This window comes from Cetorhinus maximus, chromosome 2 (assembly GCF_964194155.1).
Source record: "Cetorhinus maximus chromosome 2, sCetMax3.hap1.1, whole genome shotgun sequence".
Taxonomy (NCBI): domain Eukaryota; kingdom Metazoa; phylum Chordata; class Chondrichthyes; order Lamniformes; family Cetorhinidae; genus Cetorhinus; species Cetorhinus maximus.
In genome coordinates this window covers 209,978,289-210,000,510 of record NC_135880.1, presented here as the reverse complement: position 1 = coordinate 210,000,510, position 22,222 = coordinate 209,978,289, and the positions used below count along the sequence as shown (strand labels likewise).

Sequence of the window (22,222 nt, the reverse complement as noted above, 5' to 3'; positions counted from 1 at the left end):
ACGTTCCTCTATCCAATATCGTAAAGCAGTTGCCAAACCATTTAAAATAGTGGGTCGAAAAATGCTATAAAAGTGACACTAGACCTTTATTTGTTGATATCACCAACAATAATCTCTGTTGCATTCTCTTATATTTTGATATTGTTGAAAATACAAATGACTACCTTACTAGTGAAGGCGCGACATTACAAATTGAACACTGCGCAACTTTTTAGTTTTCCAACCCTAAATATTTTGAGATTCACTGAAAATAACTATCAATAGAATGCCAAGATGAGCCAGAAATTCAACATTATAGTGAACCTAACCAGACACTGTTGTTTATCAATCTACATTGATAAATGTTCTCTGCGTTCAACCATGGGCCATTCAATATTAGTGAAAATAGAAACTGTTTTCTGACTAAAACTGGCAGTTATCTTTTCTCTTCTTAAAATGGGCTAAATCTATAATTGCACTCTACTTAACTTTGTAGATTTGATAGATAAGTAGACAAAGGAGCTGAGGCAAATTCACATCCACATAGCAACTGTTGGAATAATGTTTCTGTAAAGCAATTTTGCTGTCACAATTCTACATCTACACAGTAAGAGATTATAGCCAAAGATATGCCATATTTTAGGCTCCCTTCTCTGAGAGTGTTATACAGCAGCAGTGCAAAGACCTGGGATTTAATGGTGAGCCTGGCACCTCGTCTATGAATGTTTTACAGTGCAAAGGTGTATTTTTGATGGATACGTGTAATGGAATAAATTAAAATGCAATATAAATGTAAAATTCTGGTGGGAAAAGCAGTGTCAGTATAATAAACTACTGTGAACTCTCTCCCCATGGCAAAACAAATAAATGGCAAAAATCACCATGGAAATCTAGCAAAGACCACATTAATCAAAGCTGAAATAATCATATGGCAGTGCTGTTAGTCCCATATCAAGATGTGACATGAATACAAACTCAGCATATTACAAATAAATAAGCACATTAAAAAAAAGTAAAGTCCTTCTGGAAATGTCCCAAAAAGGTACTGAGCTTTAACAAAAAAAAAAACTGGTTTTCAATTTTAGGTTCTTTCCAGTCGAGGAAATTGCTCAGGTGCAGCCTTTCCCCCAGGAGATCAATAGAGACTATCTGCTAGGTAGGCCATCTGTCCTGATTGAGAAACAGAGATGAATGAAAAAGGGTGTACAGGAAAATCAGCTAAGTAATTTATGAATAAAAGTTTTGCTCACTAGCAGGACTCCCAACACACCAATCACTTAAAATATCCACACAGAAAAAGTCATAAAGCTCTTCAGCTAACTGCTTGCATCTCATTGTTACCAAAGAAAGTTGTGCGGTTTTGTTGAAGGGTTCATTAGTTTTTTTTTCCCCCAAGAAATTCTTAATTAAATAGCAGCAACAATCTTTCTGGCAACCTCAGCTTTCTTACCTCCTGTGGATCTTGCTTTCACATGCAAGAAAGTCGAGGTACAAGATGCTCAAAAGACGCCCGTTTAATTTTATGTAAAGGCATGTGAGATTTAAACGAAGCACAGCATAGCCAAATGAGCAAACGCCCTGGGCAGATTGTAGATCTCAGTGAGCTAAACCCTATTTAAGCAAGACTGATGTTTAATTTGTTGCAAATCAAGTAGCAATCCAACGGCAAGTCATTTACTTGATGTACTAGCTATGTTGGATTTATTCTATTTAATGAACAGAGATCATGAAACAAAGTAAAAGCCACTGATGCCTTGTTACCTTGTCCTCTGTTCAGAACAGCACTTAAGGATAGTTTCAGAGGTTGAGAGGGGGCAGGAAAAAAGGAAAAAAAAACACAACATGCACAAATCAACATAGTCTAGCAAGGTGAAGAGTAAACAACTTAAAAAGGCACAAACCGCCATTTTCAAGGTATATAAATACCACATTATAATGAGGTGCACAAATAGCATGATACAATGAGATACTCAGTATAGCGAGAATAAGCTGCAAACTGCATGTATTTGGGGAGTCGGTGGGACTCATCTTGTGCAGGACTGTGAATTTTTTTCATAATCTTAATGTAAATTCAGTTTTGCTTGATTTCTAGCAGATTCACTTTGACTTTGCTCACAGGTAATGAGGAGGAGGACACAGTGTTTCACGTAGGTGACCTGCACTGCACTGCTTGGTTTCTCATCGAAGCCTTCCGGTTGTTTTTGAAAGCTTCATTCATCCATTGAAGCGGACATGGAGCCTGGAAGCTCTGAAGGCATGTTAGGCTGATGAACTGGTCTTGTATACCTTAAAATGGAACACCCATAAAAACTGGGAAGTAAGAGTACTGGTCGGAACTGTTTGTTTCTTCTGGGCAAGGCTAGACACAGTTCAGATGCATTGTTTGTGGAGCACTTCATGTTTTCTTGATCAAACACATTGGCAGTCAATAAAGTTTCACTCCTGCTGCAACTCACATGCCCATGTTGGGGGAGCTGAGCGTGCACTGTACTGTGAAGTATATTAGAAACCCTTGGAAGAGCTTTACCATGAAGAGTGTGTGTTACATTCTTATTCTATAACTCTCCTTTCTGTTTATTTCCGTGCCCTGTTTACTCTTTCTGTCTGTCACCATCCCTTTTCCTCTGTTTATCGCTCTACGAATTCTCATTGTTTCTGGGCATTTCTGATACATTGTGATTGAGTTGTGAGTTACTTTGTGAGGGAGTGTGATGAGCATTCCCAGCTCCCATGCCGGACAGGGAATTTTTCTTCCTGGATGGGGCAGACAGGCACCAAAGATGTGAGCATAGAATCTTAATGGCCGATTAACCCATGCAAATTGGGTGTCTTCCTGCAGGATTCGGCTGATGAGCAACATGCAGCATAGGGAGTTCACCGGCACAATCCTAGAGTAATTGGGATTGTAGCCTGTGGATTTTGGAGGGGGGGGGGGTGGGGGGAGTTAGTGGGCAAGCTTTTCGATAATGAAGTCTATTTTCTAGCAGAGCTATGAAGGAGTGGAGCTCAGCTGGAACTCAGAACACTTCTGTGGCAAAAGAAATTGCAATTCCCAAAGCTCCCTCAGGACTTGCCTAGTGTTCATCATTGAACTATCCCCACTAACCAATTTTCCACAGGAATTTGTGTTGTTCCGCTCCTGTAAGGCCATTCTTTCAGTCTCAGATATTGTAGCATTGCATGGAGCCTGGTTTAGAATTCCCTCAAGTTTGTTATTTTTAGTTAAATAACCTACGACATAGAATAAAAAAGGTGATATATAAAATGGGAAACCCATTTCGCAAGTTTCCAGAAATATTTTAACTGCCTTGCTATAAAATGTTCTATGTCCCGTATGCAATAATATGAAGCATATTAGTGGAAATCGGGAATTATTTTTCCATAAAGGCCATGGACCAACTGAGACTTTTAAGACTGAGACTGATAGATTTTCGTTAGGTATGAATATTGAGGGATATGAATCTGGAGTTAAGGTCCAGATCAGACATGATCAAATTGAACAGCAGAACAGGCTCGAGGGGCTCAAACGCCTATTTCTTATCTTGTGGTTGAATGCCTTCGTGCAGGAGTTCCCAAACCATGGGTTATGACCCCAGATGGTTGCAGGACAAAGTTTTGGGGTTTCAAGGTTCAAGACTGTAATGGCGGCCATGGGGCAGCAAAATAGAATTCTTGCAATGGGCAATTTTGACTGAAGTACAACTCCCTGGTGTGGTCTGTGGCAAGAGTCTGGTTGCTTATCACTTGCCCTGCTGGAGTCAGCCTCCATTTTACTCCCTTGAGTTTGATCCAGCAGTATGCAGCCCTTGGGAGGAATGTGGCGAGCGGCAGGGTTGAGAAGTGGGAGGGAGGCGGTGAACAGCACGGAAAGGTCTAGGGGGCGTGAAAAGGGCAGACAAATTGTCTCTCAATTGCCAGGGACCTATCTGAGCAAAGTTCCGAGCCTTCAAAATGATACTGCAACTACACCCACCCCCCCCCACCCCACTCTCTCAGTTCTCAGAAACCCGCCCCCCATCAGACAATGATTACAACTGGTTCCGAGACAGCAGAATCAACTGTCGTTCCTCCACTTCACTCTGTTACAGGCCAGAGTTAAAACTCAGGAAATTCCTAGTTTGCGTTTCTCAGTATTACATATGACTCGAAATGTTAACTGTGCTCCCTTCCACAGATGCTGCCAGACCTGCTGAGTTTTTCCAGGTATTTTTGTTTTTGTTTTCGATTTCCAGCATCCACAGTTTTTTGCTTTTATCTTTTACATACAGTGTTATTTCTTTGAATCAATGAAATTCTGCATCACTGTTCAGGTATACTTTAGGTATGAAATTGAGCACCATCTTGGGCGCGACAAGTATCCTAGGAGATCCAAAATGCCACGTGCCTTTTAAATTTTCAAAATTTGCCACAGATTTTGTGACAGAGCATTTGAAAAGTCCATTGTGCTGATGAATACTGTAATCTAAAATTTACACAATATAGGCTAAGTAAACGGAGGGATATTTGGAGAAGCTGACGTCCAATTTTATACTTGTTTCATCAATAATCATCGAACACTTAATCTAAAAACTTCCAAATGAATGAGCAATTTTCGTGATTTAAGCATTTCTGTTAATGTGCAAAATTGCTGCACTTCTATTCTAATTAATTTTCTGAACATTTAGCAGACTTTGTTCAATCATAAACAAGCTTACAGTTGAAATTTGGCAGTCATTTTTTTAAAACCATAGTTCTGTTGTACCTAATTTAGTTCATCCCATGTTGAATAAACATAATTCACTGCATGTTTATGCACCTAATCCTAAACTATATAAAAAAAATCTTAGTTTATTATAAAAAGCAAAATACTGCAGATGCTGGAAATCTGAAACAAAAACAAAAATAGTTGGAAAAACTCAGCAGGTCTGACAGTATCTGCGGAGATGAATACAGTTAACGTTTCGAGTCCATATGACTCTTCGTCAGAACTAAGAAAATGTTCTGAAGAGTCATACGGACTCGAAACGTTAACTGTATTCCTCTCTGCAGATGCTGTCAGACCTGTTGGGTTTTTCCAGCTATTTTTGTTTTTGTTTCTCTTAGTTTATTATTGATCTAATACTGAAATTTAAGTAAAAATCTCACATGGCCAATCTGATCATTATAGTGGGTCTAATTACACACAGCCCATATATATGTAAAAGAGAGTGCATTGTCAGACCCAGAAACATTATTTAAGTTTCCTTTAAAGTTCAGTACTTTTGTTACAGTGTCCCTTTAAGAGGCTGTTAATTTGTTCATTAGTTTATTTGTTAATTAATTTGTTTTACTGGGAATTAAAAGAGCATATAAAAGGGAGATTTTCTACTTTAGCACAGCTTTCAACATCCTGGAGGTTGCCACTGACTAGCCATATAAATATTGTGGATACAAGAGCAGGTCAGGGACTGGTAATTTTGAAACGGGTAACTCATGTCCCGACTCCCCAACACTGTCCACCATCTGCAAGGCACAAATCAGGAATGAGATGGAATACGTTCTACTTTTCTGGATGAGTGCAACTCCAACAGCACTCGAGAAGCTCAACACCATCCAGGACAAAGCAGTCTGCTTGGTTCACATCCCAGCCACCACATTAAACATTAATTCCCTCTCTAACCAAAGCACAGTGGCAGCAGCATGTACCATACACAAAACGCACCATAACAACTCAAAGATACAAGTGATGTTTGTATCACTTGATCCGTGTGAGGGACTGATGCCCGCTGGACAGATCATTGACATGTTTGACCAGTGATGAACTAGCACCTATACATTGCAAGGTTCAAAAGTTCAAGCAGGAGATCATCAACGTCTCAACCCTAAAGCAGCCCAACCAAAGAGAGGAATTCCAAGGGCAGAATTTTGCCCCTGTCCGGAGGGCTTGGCGGGGGTGGTTGGGAAACCGAAGAGCGTTATTTCATGCTTGAACAGTTCGGGTGCGCGCCAGGCCACCGAGCGAAAAAATCTGTCGACAGTGCCCTCCAAACCTGTGACCTCTACCACCTAGAAGGGCAAGAGCAGCAGATGGGAACACCACCATCTGCAAGTTCCCCTCAAAGCCACTCACCAACCTGATTTGGAACTATATCGCCGATCCTTCACTGTCGCTGGGCTGAAATCCTGGAACTCCCTTCCGAACAGAAGTGCGGGTGTACCTACACCACATGGACTGCAGCTGTTCAAGGAGGTGGCTCACCACCACCTTCTCAAGGGCAATTAGGAATGGGCAATAAACGCTGGCCTAACCAGTGATGCCCACATCCTATGAAAGGATAAAACAAAATATCATAGGCCAGGGAGGCATATTTGGAAATTATGCACCCCAAGCCCATGACTTTCTACCCATTAATTTTAGTGTCTGAAAAATCACAGGCTGGAGGTTACACTTGATGTGCATTCCCAGCATGTCTCAAGAATACCAAGCAGAAAACCTCAGTGTTTTTGACTTGAATCAGTTCATCTAGTTCAATGAAGGATTTATATTTTGGTAACAATGAACCAGGTGACCATTGTGAAATTTCACAGTATTGCACTTTATTGTGACTTTGTCTATGTCAAGAAGATATAATAATGTCCATAATGTTATTCAAAATTATTTTTTTAAAATAGAGTTTAGTGGTGTCATATATATATATATATATATATGTGTGTGTGTGTGTGTGTGTGCGTGTCTGTGTCTTAATTGGATTAAAGCCAACTGGTCTACAGGCGTTGATGTATAGAAGAGAAGTAGGTTTGAAATGTTAATTAGATAAACATGGGGAAGTTTAGAAACATAGGTGTCAAGGGGGCAATCTGCATTTTTGAATAAACCATTCAAAAGAATGAATGAATTATCACATCTAGCCAGAAGCCAAACAATATATTTTTTTTTCTGAAATTTAATAAAATTGTTGCTATGAAAGGGGTTTTATTGTTAGAAGAGGTGAAGTTCAAAAGACCTAGTGATAAAACAAGAATTTGCATTCAAAGAGGAAACTATGTATAAAAGAGGAGAAGGCTGTTGGTAAAGGAAGAGGGATTCTAAGATCTAAAACCTGTAAGCCTTAAGCCGCTGCCTGCAAGGACCCAGACCTGAAAGAAACTCATTTTGAATTCAACTGTCCAGCGTGTGCTTTGCCAGGGGTCTGTTTAAATCTATGGGCAGAATATTACGCTCGATGTGCGGGCGCGCCCGAAATGCCTGAGCATAAAATGATGCGTGATGACATTGGGCGCAGTCTCACGATATTTCATTCGGCTGGGCGCGCGCCAGAGTCGGCTGCGCACCCGCCAACAATTAAAAGGCCTATTAAGGCCATTAAAAAGCTAATTAAATTCAAATTTGCGGAAAGGCTAAGCGGTCTTTACATTTTTTAGGAAACCTCATCCACAGGCATGATGAGGTTTCCTAAAGCAAATAAACATCGAATAAATTTTTTATTTTTGAATTAAAAGCATGTCTCTGCTCATGGCAGAGTCACATGAGGGGACATGTTTTATGACAATTTTATTTCCTTTATTTTCTTTTAAACGGCGCTTCATCACCTTGAGGCAGCTCCGTGCCTCAGGGAGATTGAAGCGCTCTTTCGCAGGCATGTGTGAAGATCGCACTAGGCCCGCTTGCCCTCCTCCCCCCGCCTGCACCAGCAGTGGAGCATTGCCGCTCACATTCTACGCTGGGTGGGGGGCTTTAATTGGCCCGCCAGCGTGAAATCGTGGTGCGGAGACGATCGTAGGCAGTGCTCGGCTTCCCAAAATCCTGCCCTTGATACAAAAAGGAGTAAGGTTAATTTGCAGATTTTTGTAATTATAGTAGTAATTTTGTGGACATATGATGTGCTTACAATCTTTGTATTAATAAATGTTTAATTTAGTTTTATAAAAGCCTGAGACTCAGTGGTCTTATTACTACTGAATTCAAAGCCTGCATCTCAAAACATACAAATTGCAAAATAAGTTATGACAGTTGTTTCAAGTTTCCCTCAGTGATTTGAGCAGTTCAGCATTTACCATCGGCTGTCATAATATCTAGTATAGCATGCAAAAGAGGCGAAAAGGTGATAATATCTTCTTTGTCCCGAAGAGGAGACATATTGGATTCAAAATGTTAACTTTGTTTCTCTCTCCAGAGATGTTGCCAAACCTGCTGAGTTTTTCCAGCATTTTGTTTCGATTTCATATTTCCAACATCCACGGTATTTTGCTTTTATTTTAATGTCTTTTTCGGTTTCTCATTAATCAATTTTGAAGGAAAAACCTCACTAGTAAATGTTGGGTATTCCTTGAGGAGTGCAAATGATCCATAATTCATGAATTATGGTATTGCATGGCTATAAAAATGCCTGCAATCCCAATTGAGATATTTGGTTTGTGCGAAAGGTCTGCATGGAATAGCTTAAGCTAGAATGTCACTTGCACTTTCTGACTAAGTGTTTAAATGCCACGTGCAGCACATCATTCCTATTTTTTCCTGTGTGAAATATAAATCATTTCAGGATTGGAATGGTGTTCAAAAACAGTCTGCTCCTGCCTGGGTCTTCTCCTCTGACTTATTTCACTCCAGGTTATGAAGACTTGATCAGCCTAGGGTTTGAACATTTGGTTCAGCACAAATGAACAAAATCAGGTTTGCAACAAATAATATTAAGGGCACAAGAATAAATCCTCAATTTCTATATAGGGCCCTGGTAAGGGTATTCTGTATAGGCTTAACAGATCGCAGTTTGCGAGCAAAGATCTGTCCTTCAAGTGACCCACGTAAAAGAATAGGATTGGGCTGTGATTTAAACTTCAAACATAATATTGTGATCAAAATGGCATTCACTACATTAGTGAAACTCGAGATAACTGTGAACTTCATGGGCAGAGTATTACGCTAGGCATGCGGGCGTGCGAGCATAAAATGACGCACGATGACCCCGGGCGAGCGTCCAGACATCATCGCGCAGTCTCGTGATATTTCATTCGGCAGGCGCGTGCTGGAGTCAGCTGCACACCTGCCGACAATTAAAACGACTATTAAGGCCATTAAAATGCTAATTGAATTCAAACTTACGCTGCCCTTCCAACCTAATTGTTGGCGGGCAGGCAAAAATGCTAAGCGGCCTTACATTTTTAAGAAACCTCATCCTAAAGCAAATAAACATCAAATAAAAATTGTATTTTTGATTTAAAAACATGTCCCAGCTCATGTGACAGCCACGTGAGGGGACATGTTTTATGAAAATTTTATTTCCTTTATTTTTTTTTTGGTAAAAAAGTGCTTCTTCTCCCTGAGGCAGCTCTGTGCCTCAGGGAGATTGAAGCACTCTTTCACACGCATGCGCGATGATCATGCAACGCTCACTTGCCCTCCTCCCCCTCCCACTCGCAGGGGCAGCGCTGAGCCTTAATTGGCCCGCCAGTGTAAAATCACGGTGCGGAGCTGATTGGGGGCGGCAGTCAGCTTCCTGACCCCACCCGCCCACCCCCACTGAGCACCCCCGACAAGGGCAAGATCCTGCCCCATATGAATCCAAGAATGGTGTCATCATCCACAACTCACACGAAGGGCTTTATATCATTTACAGCGCTGTTCAAGGAGAAAAACAAATTCATCTAATAGGGTTCTCGCAGGACACAGAGAAGTTCACTGTTTTTGATGATTGAATGACAGATGCTTGTGCTTTCAATGCGCTTATTACTTTGTCACTTAGTGAGATGTCTGTATTCTGCCTTAAGCAAGTTATTTTCCTCTTTTAGTGATGGCCTATGTGCTACTTGCTTTACTAGCTTTTAGACCCTATTTTATTCATTCACGGGATGTGGGCTTCACTGGCTGGGCCAGCATTTATTGCCCATCCCTAGTTGTCCTTGAGAAGGTGGTGGTGAGCTGCCTTCTTGAACCGCTGCAGTCCATGTGGTGTAGGTACACCCACAGTGCTGTTGGGAAGGGAGTTCCAGGATTTTGACCAAGCGACAGTGACGGAACGGCGATATATTTCCAAGTCAGTATGGGGAGTGACTTGGACAGGAACTTCCAGGCGGTGGTGTTCCCACGTATCTGCTGCCCTTGTCCTTCTAGATGGTAGCGATCGTGGGTTTGGAAGGTGCTGTCTAAGGAGCCTTTATTGAATTCCTGCAATGAATCTTGTAGATGGTACATATTACTACTACTGTGCATCAGCAGTGGAGGGAGTGAATGTTTGTGGATATGGTGCCAATCAAGTGGACTGCTTTGTCCTGAATGGTGTCATGCTTCTTCAGTATTGTGGGAGCTGCACTTATCCAAGCAACTGGGTAGCATTTTATCACACTCCTGGCTTGTGCATTGTAGATGGTGGACAGGCTTTGGGGAGTCAGGGGGTGAGTTATTCATCACAGGATTCCTAGCCTCTGACCTGCTCTTGTAGCCACAGTATTTATATGGCAAGTCAAGTTTCTGGTCAATGGTAACCCCCTGGATATTGATAGTGGGGGATTCAGTGATGGTAATGCCATTGAACGTCAAGGGGCAATGGTTAGATTCTCTCTTGTTGGAGCTGTTCATTGCCTGGCGCTTGTTTGGCGTGAATGTTACTTGCCAGTTGCCAGCCCGAGCCTGGATACTGTCCAGGTCTTGCTGCATTTGGACATGGACTGTTTCAGTGTCTGAGGAGTCGTGAATGGTGCTGAGCATTGTGCAATCATCGATCCTACTTATATTATTATGCTTGGTCTAAGTCTACAATCTGTGCTTTATCTGTTATTGTCTCCGCTCCTTCGGTATCATTTAGATTGTTGCAAATGTAGTGGAAATCTCCATGAGTGCATTTTGTTGTGGGTGATCTTGTGAAATTTCTCTCACAGTGTCCTTTGCCTTTCTATTTTTGGTGGCATTGCTTTCCTGTAAATAAAAATGCAGTTTGTATTACTGAAAGAAGAGACATGACAAATCGTTTCGTCTTGCATTCATCTTGACCAATCAGGGCCAAGCTGTCTGGTTTAAATTTCAAACAATGCTTGGCAGTTAACGGTCTGTCACCATCACAGGTGCATGCTCCATGGCAACACCTCTACCCATCAGAGCCCACTTGCCAACCAATCTACACTATCCTCTTGTTGCTTCCTCCTTATATTGGTATTCTTGAAGTGTCCTGATGAGTGCAAGACAAAAAGCTTCGGAGTCTCCTTTTTCAGCAATACTGACATTTTGCACTACCAAATGACTAAATGCAGTTTGCTTTACTGTTGTTAGAAGCAGTATGAAAAATATATAAATTCAATAAAAAAAAAACCAATCAGGGCACAGAGAAAATCAATCTGGGCATCAAATGGCTAGGGGAATATAGTTGAGTTGGTGTGGATTGCAATAATCGAGTTGAAAAAGCTGAGAACCACAGAGGAAGTGACCAGGGGACACACTAAGGGAACTGAGAGCACCAATGGCCACAATAAGTGATTTAAAAGAACCCACCTAAACCAAGTGAGTTAAGAGGGGTCAGGATTGCAGAGTACGAAAGACAACAAGGGCCATAAAGGCTCGGTCTTCAAATAATTTAATGCTATTTAGAGCTTGATGAAATTGTTGAATGTAAGATGATCATTTTCAACTGAACGGTTTAATTGCCATTGATTCAGCACACCTAATGGTTAATTGGAGCTTGGACATGGACTGGGAGCATGAGGGCTAGAAATTAATCATGTGCCAGAATCACAAGCAGTAGGAGCAGGAGTAGGCCATTTGGCATCTCGAGTCTGCTGCACCATTCGATAAGATAATGGCTGATCTGATCTGCTCTCAACACCTGTCGGTCCCCCATACCCTTGGCTCTCGATCAAAAATCTAATGTGGCCAGTCTCCACTGCTCTCTAGGAAAGAGAATTCCAGAGACTAATGACCTACAGAGAAAAGTATTTCTCCTTATCTCAGTCATAAATAGGAGACCCCTAATTTCAAAAGTGTCCACTAGTTCTAGACTCCCTCTCAGCATCCTCTTGATCAAGTTCCCTCAGGATTTTATATGTTTCAATAACATCACCTTTCATTCTTCTAAACTCTGATGGGGTATAGGCCTAACCTGTTCCACCTTTCCTCATAAGATAAGCCCTTCACCCCAGGAATCAGATGAGTGAGCCTTCTCTGAACTGCTTCTAATGCAATTATGGGTGGGATTTTCTGGTCACGCCTGCCGCTGGGATCATTTGGCCCACTGACTTTCGGCGGGGCTGCCAAATCTCCTGCGGCAAGTCCTGCCATGATGGGGCCAGAAAATCCCAGTCTATATTCTTTCGCAAATAAAGGGACCATAACTGTACTCCAGATGTGGCCTAACTAAAGCCCTGTACAGCTGCAGCAATACTTCCCTACTTTTATACTTGATTCCACTTGCAATGTCAACATTCTGTTTGGCTTCCTAATCACTTGCTGCACCTGCATACTAACTTTTTGCAATTTATGTACTTGAGCACCCAGATCCCTTTGTATCATAAGAGTTCTGCAATCTCTCTCCATTCAAGTAATATACTTCTTTTTTCTTCTTCTTGCCAAAGTGGACAAGTTCACATTTGCCCACATTATAATCCATCTTCCAAATTTTTGCCTGCTTACCCCTTTTGTGGACTCACGTCCTCTTGACAACTTTCTTTCCTACCTATCTTTGTGTCATCAGCATATTTAGTTACTATACATTTGGTCCCTTCATCCAAGTCATTGCTATAGATTGTTTGGATTTGGTTGAGGCCTCGGCACTGATCCCTGTGATACTGCACTAGTAACAACCTGACAGCCCAAAATGACCAATTTATCCCTACTTTCTTCTTCCTGTTAGCTAACCAATCCTCTAATCATGCTAACAAATTACTCCCAACACCATGAGCTCCTATTTTGTGAAGTAACCTTTGATTGGGTCTGCAAAGTGAGCAAAGTCAGGAGAATATGCCTGAATGAGACGGCGACCGAATGAGCAGCGAATTAGGTTCACACGGTAAGTCTGGTAAGTGTTTTTCAGGTTTAAATATAGATTAAGAGTCAAGCTCTGACATAGAACTAACAACTTTCAAGTAAGTTGGACTAGTTTGCTAAAGAGGGAAGAGCCTGGTAGTGGCAGTTATCTGTCAATAAGCTGAAAGTAGTTGGTTCAGTTGGTGTTATTTACTGTAGCAGGAAGCTAAACTAGCTAGTGATTCATCAGGGAGTTTATATAAGAGGCAGGTTTTTCAAACTGTACAGTCATGTAAGGTGAGCACAATCAGGGACTATGCCCGAGTGAGACGGAGACCCAGTGAGTAGCGAATTAGCTTCATGTGGGAATTCGGTACATGGGGTAAAGAGGTGCTTTAAGCTTTAGTGCAATTCGTAAAGTGTGTTAAGTATTAGTCATATTTATCAGTACTAGTAAGGTTTATCAATAATTGTAAGGTTTATTAAGTTAAGGCCAAGTAAAATTAATATAAGCAAGCCAAAGTAAAATAAAGCTAATGCAAGTGAAGTTAAGACATGACCAAGTTAAGCTTGGCCATGTGGAATGCATGTCCTGTAGTATGTGGGAAGTTGTGGACACACTGGTAGCCTAGATGACCACATGTGCAGGAAGTACACCCAGCTGCAGAAACTTGAGCTCCAACTCAAGTGGTGGCTGAAGTCACAGTGGTGCATCCACAAGGCTGAGAGCCACGTGCATAGCATGTTCAGGGAGCTGGTCACAGTGCAGGTTGAGAGCATGAAGGCAGAAAGGAAATGGGTGACTGCCAGGCAGTCCAAGAGAACCAGTTGGTGCAGGAATCCCAAGGTGTTGCTCGTTAATTGGTTTTCTGTTTTGGATACTTGTGAAGGTGTTGGTTCCTTGGAGGAGTGTAGCCAGAGTCAAGTTCTTGGCAGCGTGTGTGCTCAGCAAACAGGAGGGGAGGAAGAAGAGGCAACAGAGTTTTTTGAAGAGGTAACAGAGAGGGGGTTCATGAGGGTAATGCTGTTGATGTGGTGTGCATGGATTTCCAAAAGGCATTCAATACAGCATCACACAACAGACGTGAGAAAAGTTACAGCTTGTGGAATAAAAGGGACAGGAGCAGCATGGATACAAAATTGGCTGAATAATAGGAAACAGCGAGTAATGGTTAATGGATATTTTATGGGCTGGAGGAAGGTTTGTAGTGGAGTTCCCCAAGAGTTGGTATTGGGACCCTTGTTTTTCCTGATATATATTAATGATCTAGATCTTGGTGTGCAGGGGACAATTTCAAAGTTTGCAGATGATACAAAACTTGGAAGCATTGTAAACTGTGAGGAGGACAGTGTAGAATTTGAAAAGGACATAGACAAGTTTGTGAAGTGGGCAGATAGATGGCAGATGAAGTTCAATGCAGAGAAGTGAGAGGTGATTCATTTTGGTAGGAAGAACATAGAGAGACAATATAAAGTAAGGGGTACAACTCTAAAGGATGTGCAGGAGCAGAGGGACCTGGGTGTGTATGTGCATAAGTCATTAAAGGTGGCAGGACAGGTGGAGTGAGCAGTTGATAAAGCATACAGTATCCTAGGCTTTATTGATGAGGGTATAGAGTGCAAGAGCAAGAACATTATACTGAACTTATGTAGGACACTAGTTAGAACTTAGCTGGAGTATTGCACACACTTGTGTGTGCCATACTTTAGGGAGGATTTGAACGTATTGGAGACAGTGCAGAGGAGATTTACAAAAATGGTTCCAGGGATGAAAAACTTCAGTCATGAAGATAGATTGGAGAAGTTGAGACTGTTCTCCAAGGAGAGAACGCTAACAGCAGATTTGTTAGAGCTATTGAAAATCATGAGGGGGCTGGGATAAAGTAGATAGGGAGAAACTGTTTCCGCTTGTAAAAGGATTGTGAATGAGAGGGCACAGGTTTAAAGTGATTTGCAAAAGAAACAAATGCGATGAGAGAGAACTTATTCACACAGCAAGTGGTTCAGGTCTGGAAAAAACTGTCTGGAAGTGTGATTCAATCGAGGCATTCAAGAGGGCATTAGATGATTATTTAAATAGAAGCAATGTGCAGGGTTATGAGGAAAAGGCAGGTGAATGGCACTGAGTCATAATGCTCATTCGGAGAGAGGTGCAGACATGATGGGCTGAATGGCCTCTTTCTGCATTGTAACAATTCTGTGATTCTGTGACAGAAGCACATATTAAAAAGTGTACAGCATAGGAATTTGGCAATTTTAAAATGGATATGTAAATTTAAGGGTATAGCTAATAAAGTCGATGGGCTGACGGCACAGATGGACACATGGCAGCATGATATCATCAGTGTAACAGAAACTTGGCTTAGAGAGGCAAAAATTGCAGCTCAACATCCCCTGGATATAGTTTTCATGCAGGACAGAGGCGGCGGGGTGGGGGGAGATAAAAAAAAGGCAGGGTGTGGCATTATTGGTTAAAGAATCAATTACAGCTGTGAGGAGGGATGATATACTAAATGAAGCATCAAATGAGGACATATGGGTTGAGCTCAGAAATGAAAAAGGGGCAGCCACACTGCTAGGGTTTACTAAGACCCCCCCCACCCCCAATAGTGGGAGGAGTAAGAGCAAACATGTAGGCAAATTTCTGAGTGCAGAAACAATAGGACAGTAATAGTTGGAGACTTCAACTACCCTAATATTAATTGGGATACGAATAGCACGAAGGGCATAGAGAACACAAAATTCTTGAACTGCATCCAAGGGAATTTTTTTAGCCAGCACATAACAAGCCCAATGAGAGGGGGCATAATTCTAGGTTTAGTCTTAGGAAGTGAAGTTGGACAAGTGGATGAAGTAGCAGCAGGGGACCATTTTGGAGATAGTGATCGTGATACAGTTAGATTTAGCATCATTACGGAAAGGACACATATAGAATAGGAGTAAAGGTTCTAAAGTGGGGGAAGACAAATTTTACAAAGCTGAGAGGTAAACTGGTGAAAGTGGGCTGGATACAGCTACGGTCAAATCAGTGGGAGGCATTCAAAAGTGAGATTCTATGGGCACAGTACAGACTTTTCCCCACAAAGTGCAGTTCTGTCAAATCTAGAGCTCCCTGGTTATCCAGAAGCATAAAAGTTAAGATAAAACAGAAAAGGAGTGCTTATGGCAGTCACAAAAAGCTTAATACTGTAGAAAGCTTAGAGGAGTATAGAAAGTACAAGGCTGAAGTAAAAAAGGAAATTAGGAAAGCAAGGAGATACAAAAAAATATTGGCAGGTAAAATCTAAGAAAACCCAAAGATATTTCACCAGTACATGAAGAGCAAGTCAAGGAAAGGGTAGGGCCCATCAGAGATGTAGGTGGTAACTAATGCATTAATGCTGAAGATGTGGGTAGGGTTCTCAATAAGTACTTTGTCTTCATGAAGGAGGGCGAAAGCAGACATTGTAGTTTAAAAGGGGTGTGAAATATTAGATACAATAAGCATACACAGAGAGGAAGTACTGGAGGGACTGACGTCCTTGAAGGCGGATATATCACCTGGGCCGGAAGGATTGTATCTCCGGTTGTTAAAAAGGAAGCCAGGGAGGAAATAGCGAATGATCTGAGGATCATTTTACAATCCTCACTAGATACAGGCGAGATCCCAGAGGACTGGAGGTCTGCGAACATTGTACCATTTTCAAAAAAAGGGTGCGAGGAATAGGCCAGAAAATTAGAGGCCGGTCAGTCAGACATTGGTGGGCAAATTTTGGAATCAATTCCGGGGCAGGATAAACCGTCACTTAGAAAGGCATGGATTTATCAGGGATAGTCAGCATGGTTTTGTTAGGGGAAGATAGCGTCTTACGAAATTAATAACATTTTTTGAGGAAGTAACAAGGAGGATTGATGAAGGTAGTGCAATGGGTGTTGCCTACATAGATTTTAGTAAGGCATTTGACATGGCAGACTGGTCAGGGAAGTGGAAGGTGGCAAGTTGAATCTAAAATTGGTTCAGCAACAAGGAACAAGGGGTAATTGGTTGATGGATGTTCTTGCGAATGGAAAGCGGTTTCCAGCAGCATTCCACAGGGCTCGGTGTTGGGGCCCTTGCAGTTTGTTGTATATTTTAATGATCTGGACTTAAATGTGGGAGACATTGCAGGGAAATTTGCGGATGACACAAAAATTAGCCACCTAGTTGATAGCGGAGAGGACAGCTGTTGTCTCGAAAATTATATCAATGGTTTGGTTGAGTGGGCAGAAAAGTGGAAAACGGAATTCAGTCCAGAAAAGTGAGGTAATGCACTTGAGGAGGGCAAACAAAACAAGGGAAAAGTCAGCAAATGGGAGGATATTGGGAGGGGTTGAGGAAGTGAGACCTTGGAGTGCATGTCCATAGGTCCCTGACGTGGCAGGATAGGTGGATAAGGTGGTAAAGAAAGCATAATGGAATGCTTTCCTTTATTGGACAAGGTATTGAATATAAAAGCAGGGATGTAATGGTGGAATGGTATAAAACACTGGTTTGGCCACAGCTCAAATTGTGTGTACTGTATTGGTCACCACATTACAGGAAGGACCTAATATCTCTGGAAAGAGTACAGAGGAGATTTACAAGAATGTTGCCAGGGCTTGAAAGTTGCAGCTGTGAGGAAAAATTGTTCCTTAGAACAGAGGCGGATAAGGGGTGACCCAACTGAGGTGTGCAAAATCGAGGGGCCTAGATGCGATAGACAAGTCAGACCTGTTTCTCCTAGTTCAGAGGTCAATTATGAGGGGACATAGATTTAAGGTGATCGATAGAAGGACTAGAGGGGATGTGAGGAAAAACTTTTTCACTCAGAAGGTGGTGGGAATCTGGAATTCACTGTATGAATTGTTGGTTGATGCTGAAACATTCAACTCATTTAAAAAAGGTCCCTGGATCTTCACCTGAAGTGCTGTAACCTTCAGGGCTATGGACCAGGTGCTAGTTTCTTTTTTTCTCTCTCTTTGGCTGGCACAGACACAATGGGTTGAATGGCCTCTTTATGCGCTGTAACTTTTCTATGGTTCTATGTGGCACCTTATCGAATGTCTTTGGAAATCCACATACATCACATCTACAGATTCACCTTTATCCACCTTGCTTGTTACATCCTCAGATAACTCTAATAAATTAGTCAAACATGGGATTTTCTTTTCTTAAAACCATATTGACTCTGCCTGATCAAATTATGATTTTATAAATGTCCTGCTATAACCTCCTTAATAATGGATTCTAGCATTTCCCTATGACAGATGTTAGGCTAACTGGTCTATAGTTTCCTGCTCTGTCTCCCTCCTTTCTTGAATAGAGGTATTACATTAACGATTTCCCAATCTACTGGGGCCTTTCCAGAATCTATGGAATTTTGGAAGATCATCACCAATGCATCTACTATCTCTGCAGCCACTTCTTTTAAGTGTCTAGGATGAAAGCCATCATATCCCAGGGGCTTGTCAACCTTAAGTTCAGTCAAACAGATAGATGTAAAATACGCTGGGTAGCTTTAGAGCATACTGGGTGATGACTAAGTATGATCGAGATGTGTGACAAAGAAGAGCTGCAGAAAGCACTTTTGCAGTTGTAACTAATGAGTATTATGATGAGGGGAAATACTTTCTATATGTAAAGCCTGCAACTTATTAACAAATTTCCCATAGTGATACCCACTGTGGACCAGAAAATGCAGTGAAATGTGCAAGTTTGAAGTCTGTATGAGACACTTAACCAGAAGTTTGGCCTGTAGATACATGTGTTATATTTGATATATATATATATAAAATATTTTGGAGATGCAAATGTCCTCAATCCTCATCTTCTGAGAATCAAGACATGTGACAACACGAAGCAGCGCAATAGTAGTTATGAACAAAGTCTTAGGCACTGCAGAATCCAATATCTAAGCCAGTTTTTAATAAGAGGCACTGAAGAGCCCTTCACAGCTTGCATGTGGTTGTTCCATTCCGGGAGGGCAGTGCACGCCTTGGTTTGTGACTGGTGTCCCAGCCGTCACTGCTGTCACCCAGTGCAGGAGGGGGAGATTTGGCCATCCAGGTTTCTGCCACATGGATCTGCAGGCGGCTTGTTCTTGGTCACTGCAATCATTGGAACATGAGCTCCAACGACCACACACACACTGCTTCCGCGGACTTTATGCTCCCAGTTGCATGAGAACAACAACAAGGTTTACACTTCACAGGTTTCCAATCATTTCTGAGTGCGGGCCTAGCTGGTTATTAAATCCAACTGACGTTTGATCATGCCAGGCACCCTCCTCATTCCCCCCCACACCCAAGAAACCTCCACCCTGGGCAGCGCACAGAAGAACATTAATACGGATTTGTAACGTTACATGGAAGTACCATTAGAAATAATTTGTTGTATTACAGCTTTTCAGTCTCAACCAGATACTTCAAAAACCTTGTCGAAACACACAAGCTGCTGAATGATATAGAGAAAAATGAACAAAGAACAGTACTTTCAAAAATGACAAGAGCGTGGGAACAGGTTCCAGGTCACGAAGGACAAATTTAAGAAACCTCAGGTGGCATTCCTTTGGAAAGAAGGATCAATTGCAGCCCAGGGTTGTCAGGAAGAGTGGTTGGGACCAGAGCAATAGATTCATTTAAGCAACATTTAGACATAGCTGCAGAAGAGGGTAAGGTTAGTATTCTGGAAGGATAAGATCAAACGGGTTGAATGACCTTCTTCACCTTAATCTATCCTGCGATCTTGTGGTTATAAAATAAGTATTTGTCAGTGTGTTGAGCCAGGGGGGAAGCACAACACTACAATCAATATTTCTACACTGGAAGTACACTGAGCTGGTTATTTACGATACTAGTGCTGTCCATCAATCTATAACAAGTACACTGTGATGAACAAGTGCTGATAAGCCGTGCCTTGTTATTGTAGACAGCGCTTGGCAGTGAAGATTCACAGAGGAAGCATTCCTACTGTACAAAAAAAAATTTAAAAATTATTTTAAAATAATTTGAACATGTAGTTACATACAGTGCACAGAGGATGACTTTCCTGTAGTGAGCCAAGAAGCCCTAGGGTTGTTTAAAAAAAAATCAGCAATACATACATAATCAACAAGTAGCATCAAATGAAAGAGTAGGTGGTTCACATATTGAAGCAGGGCAGACAGATCTCACTTGCATTGTTATAAATTTTGTGCTACTTACCAATTGGGCATCTCATTATTTAGATGAAGGCTGTTCAGTATTTTGATCAGCTGCTCTACTTAATTTGCTACAGTAGAAATATCGATGAAGTATTGTGTGCTATATTTTATTTATATATATATATTAGCATTCGTTTCATTCACTTTACTGTAAGTAATTGACACGTCATAACTTACCTGTGCATAGAAAAAATTTGGACTCTCCCACACTGACCTCTCCTTGGGATGGCATGATATCAACTTGCAGTGCGGCTGAAAGGAAAGACAAAAGAGAGACAAATGAGTAAACATTGAGACTACCAGTGTGACACCCAGACATGCACAAGCTTCTAGTGTGATGCACAAACAGCACACACAGACACCCGCCCATACACAATTAGCAATTACAAGGCAACTTAACATAGAAGGGTGCCATGGTGAAAGGAAGGCGAAAGGATAGACACATACACTAATGTCCCAGTGTGGAGTGTACATACAGAGACTACTACTTTGAGTAAGCAGATCCACAAACTAAGGATAAAAAAAAACTGTGTTTTTACAGGGCTATTACACTTACACAGCTTGTGCGGAATCTTGTTGAGGTGTTGGATGTCTCGCCTGCTGGCCGCAGATCCGGCAAGAGACCCGCTGTGCCTCTTTTTAGGAAGGTCCATGAACCACAAGCCAATCAGGCAGTGGCAAGGCCACCAATGGGCCTACCCCTGAAATCAGGACCTTGGGGCCAAAGTCCACCTAGTGAGAATGGGCCAGCAGCTTTTTCACTCAGCAGCACCATAGAGGCGGCCTTGGCCGTTGCCAGAAGGACACCCCCTGAAGTCCCAGGATTGTGGAGGACCCAGGCTATAGTTAAACAATGTTGGAGGCAGGGAGGGGAGTATTCGTGGGGTGGGGGTCATGGGGAGAGGCAGGCAGCAGAGTCAGAAGCAAGGACAGGGGGTTGCTCTCAGCAGGGCTCCCCTTCCCAAGGTCCAGTCCCTCCGTCAGGCACTGAGCGCCTTTGATCAAGGGACCCCATCTTCTGGAGGTGACAAGTGGCCTGCACAATTTGAAGCATCATTTACGCTGCATGACAACAGGCCTGCTTGCAGCTGGGTTAATATCAGAGACAGCAGGATGAGGCCACAAGTGGTCATTAATTGGTGACTTAAGGGCCTCAATTGGCAGTCGGGTGAGAAGGTCAACCATGGGCTTTCCCATCTAGATTTCAATACTGGTGGAGGTGGAAAGGCGGTGGGGTTCAGGTATGCCACCACCCTGCCTAATTACATGCCCTCCCTGCCTCCAAGCTCGCCACCAGCAAGAGCAGAAAATTACACCATTCATCCCTGAACTTTGCTCCCTTCAAGCTTGATTTCATAGAGGGCACCAAATCAACAAGCTTACACTTAAGTTTAAAATATTCATTAGCACTCAATATTTAGTTCCATTGGTATGACTTCATTGGTCATGCATTTGATATATTGTACATGTGACATTAAAACTTCTTGTTCTACCATAAACAGAAGACGCACATCATATTAGACATCAAGTAAAGATGCTCTTCAGGAGAGATTTTTTTTTCTAACTTACTATATATAGATCCTGAAAATTCTGTAGGATTCTTCTGATCTCCCAACCAATCTCTAAGATTGGGAAAAAAATCTGGAGAAGTGGCCATTTTTAATTGTTTCTGAGAGTTCAATTGATCATCCACTAATGATCTCCCTTGGAAATTCCAGATGATATATACTTCCCTCCCACATACTATTGCCAAGTCTAAAAGATGCGTCAAGAATTTATTAGCAAACCTCTGTGATCGTGCTCTATAACAAAAGCATGAGAGTGGCAAATAGTGACCTCTAATGATCACATCATTACTGCACTCCTTCTGGTTGAAGAATCATTGTGTGGGGCTGCAAACCAATACAGTAGGAAATATAAAAATGGCAGAAATATTATTTCTAAAGCATAATTCTGCCATATTATTACATTCAGCAAACGACCTATCAAATTATGTTTTAACAACCTGGTGCTTAACTTTTATGTTACTCGATATAAACTTCACATAAATATGATTTAGAAACTTTATTTCAAATGCCAATCGTTTTTTAGTTTGCTTCTGTTCATTTAATGTTATTTCTTTACAGGGAAGAGGCTGGGT

General features: G+C 41.8%; 1 protein-coding gene across 13 annotated transcripts in view; it reads right to left on the bottom strand.

The window, feature by feature from the left end:
* LOC144669582 (neural cell adhesion molecule 1-like) overlaps positions 1-22,222 on the bottom strand; it is a 485,847-nt gene that overhangs the window by 202,506 nt on the left and 261,119 nt on the right. For all 13 annotated transcript variants that reach the window (XM_078532174.1, XM_078532088.1, XM_078532100.1 and 10 more), the window contains exon 2: positions 20,260-20,334. In XM_078532174.1, the coding sequence (XP_078388300.1) occupies positions 20,260-20,334 (75 nt within the window). The remainder of the gene's footprint in view (positions 1-20,259; positions 20,335-22,222) is intronic.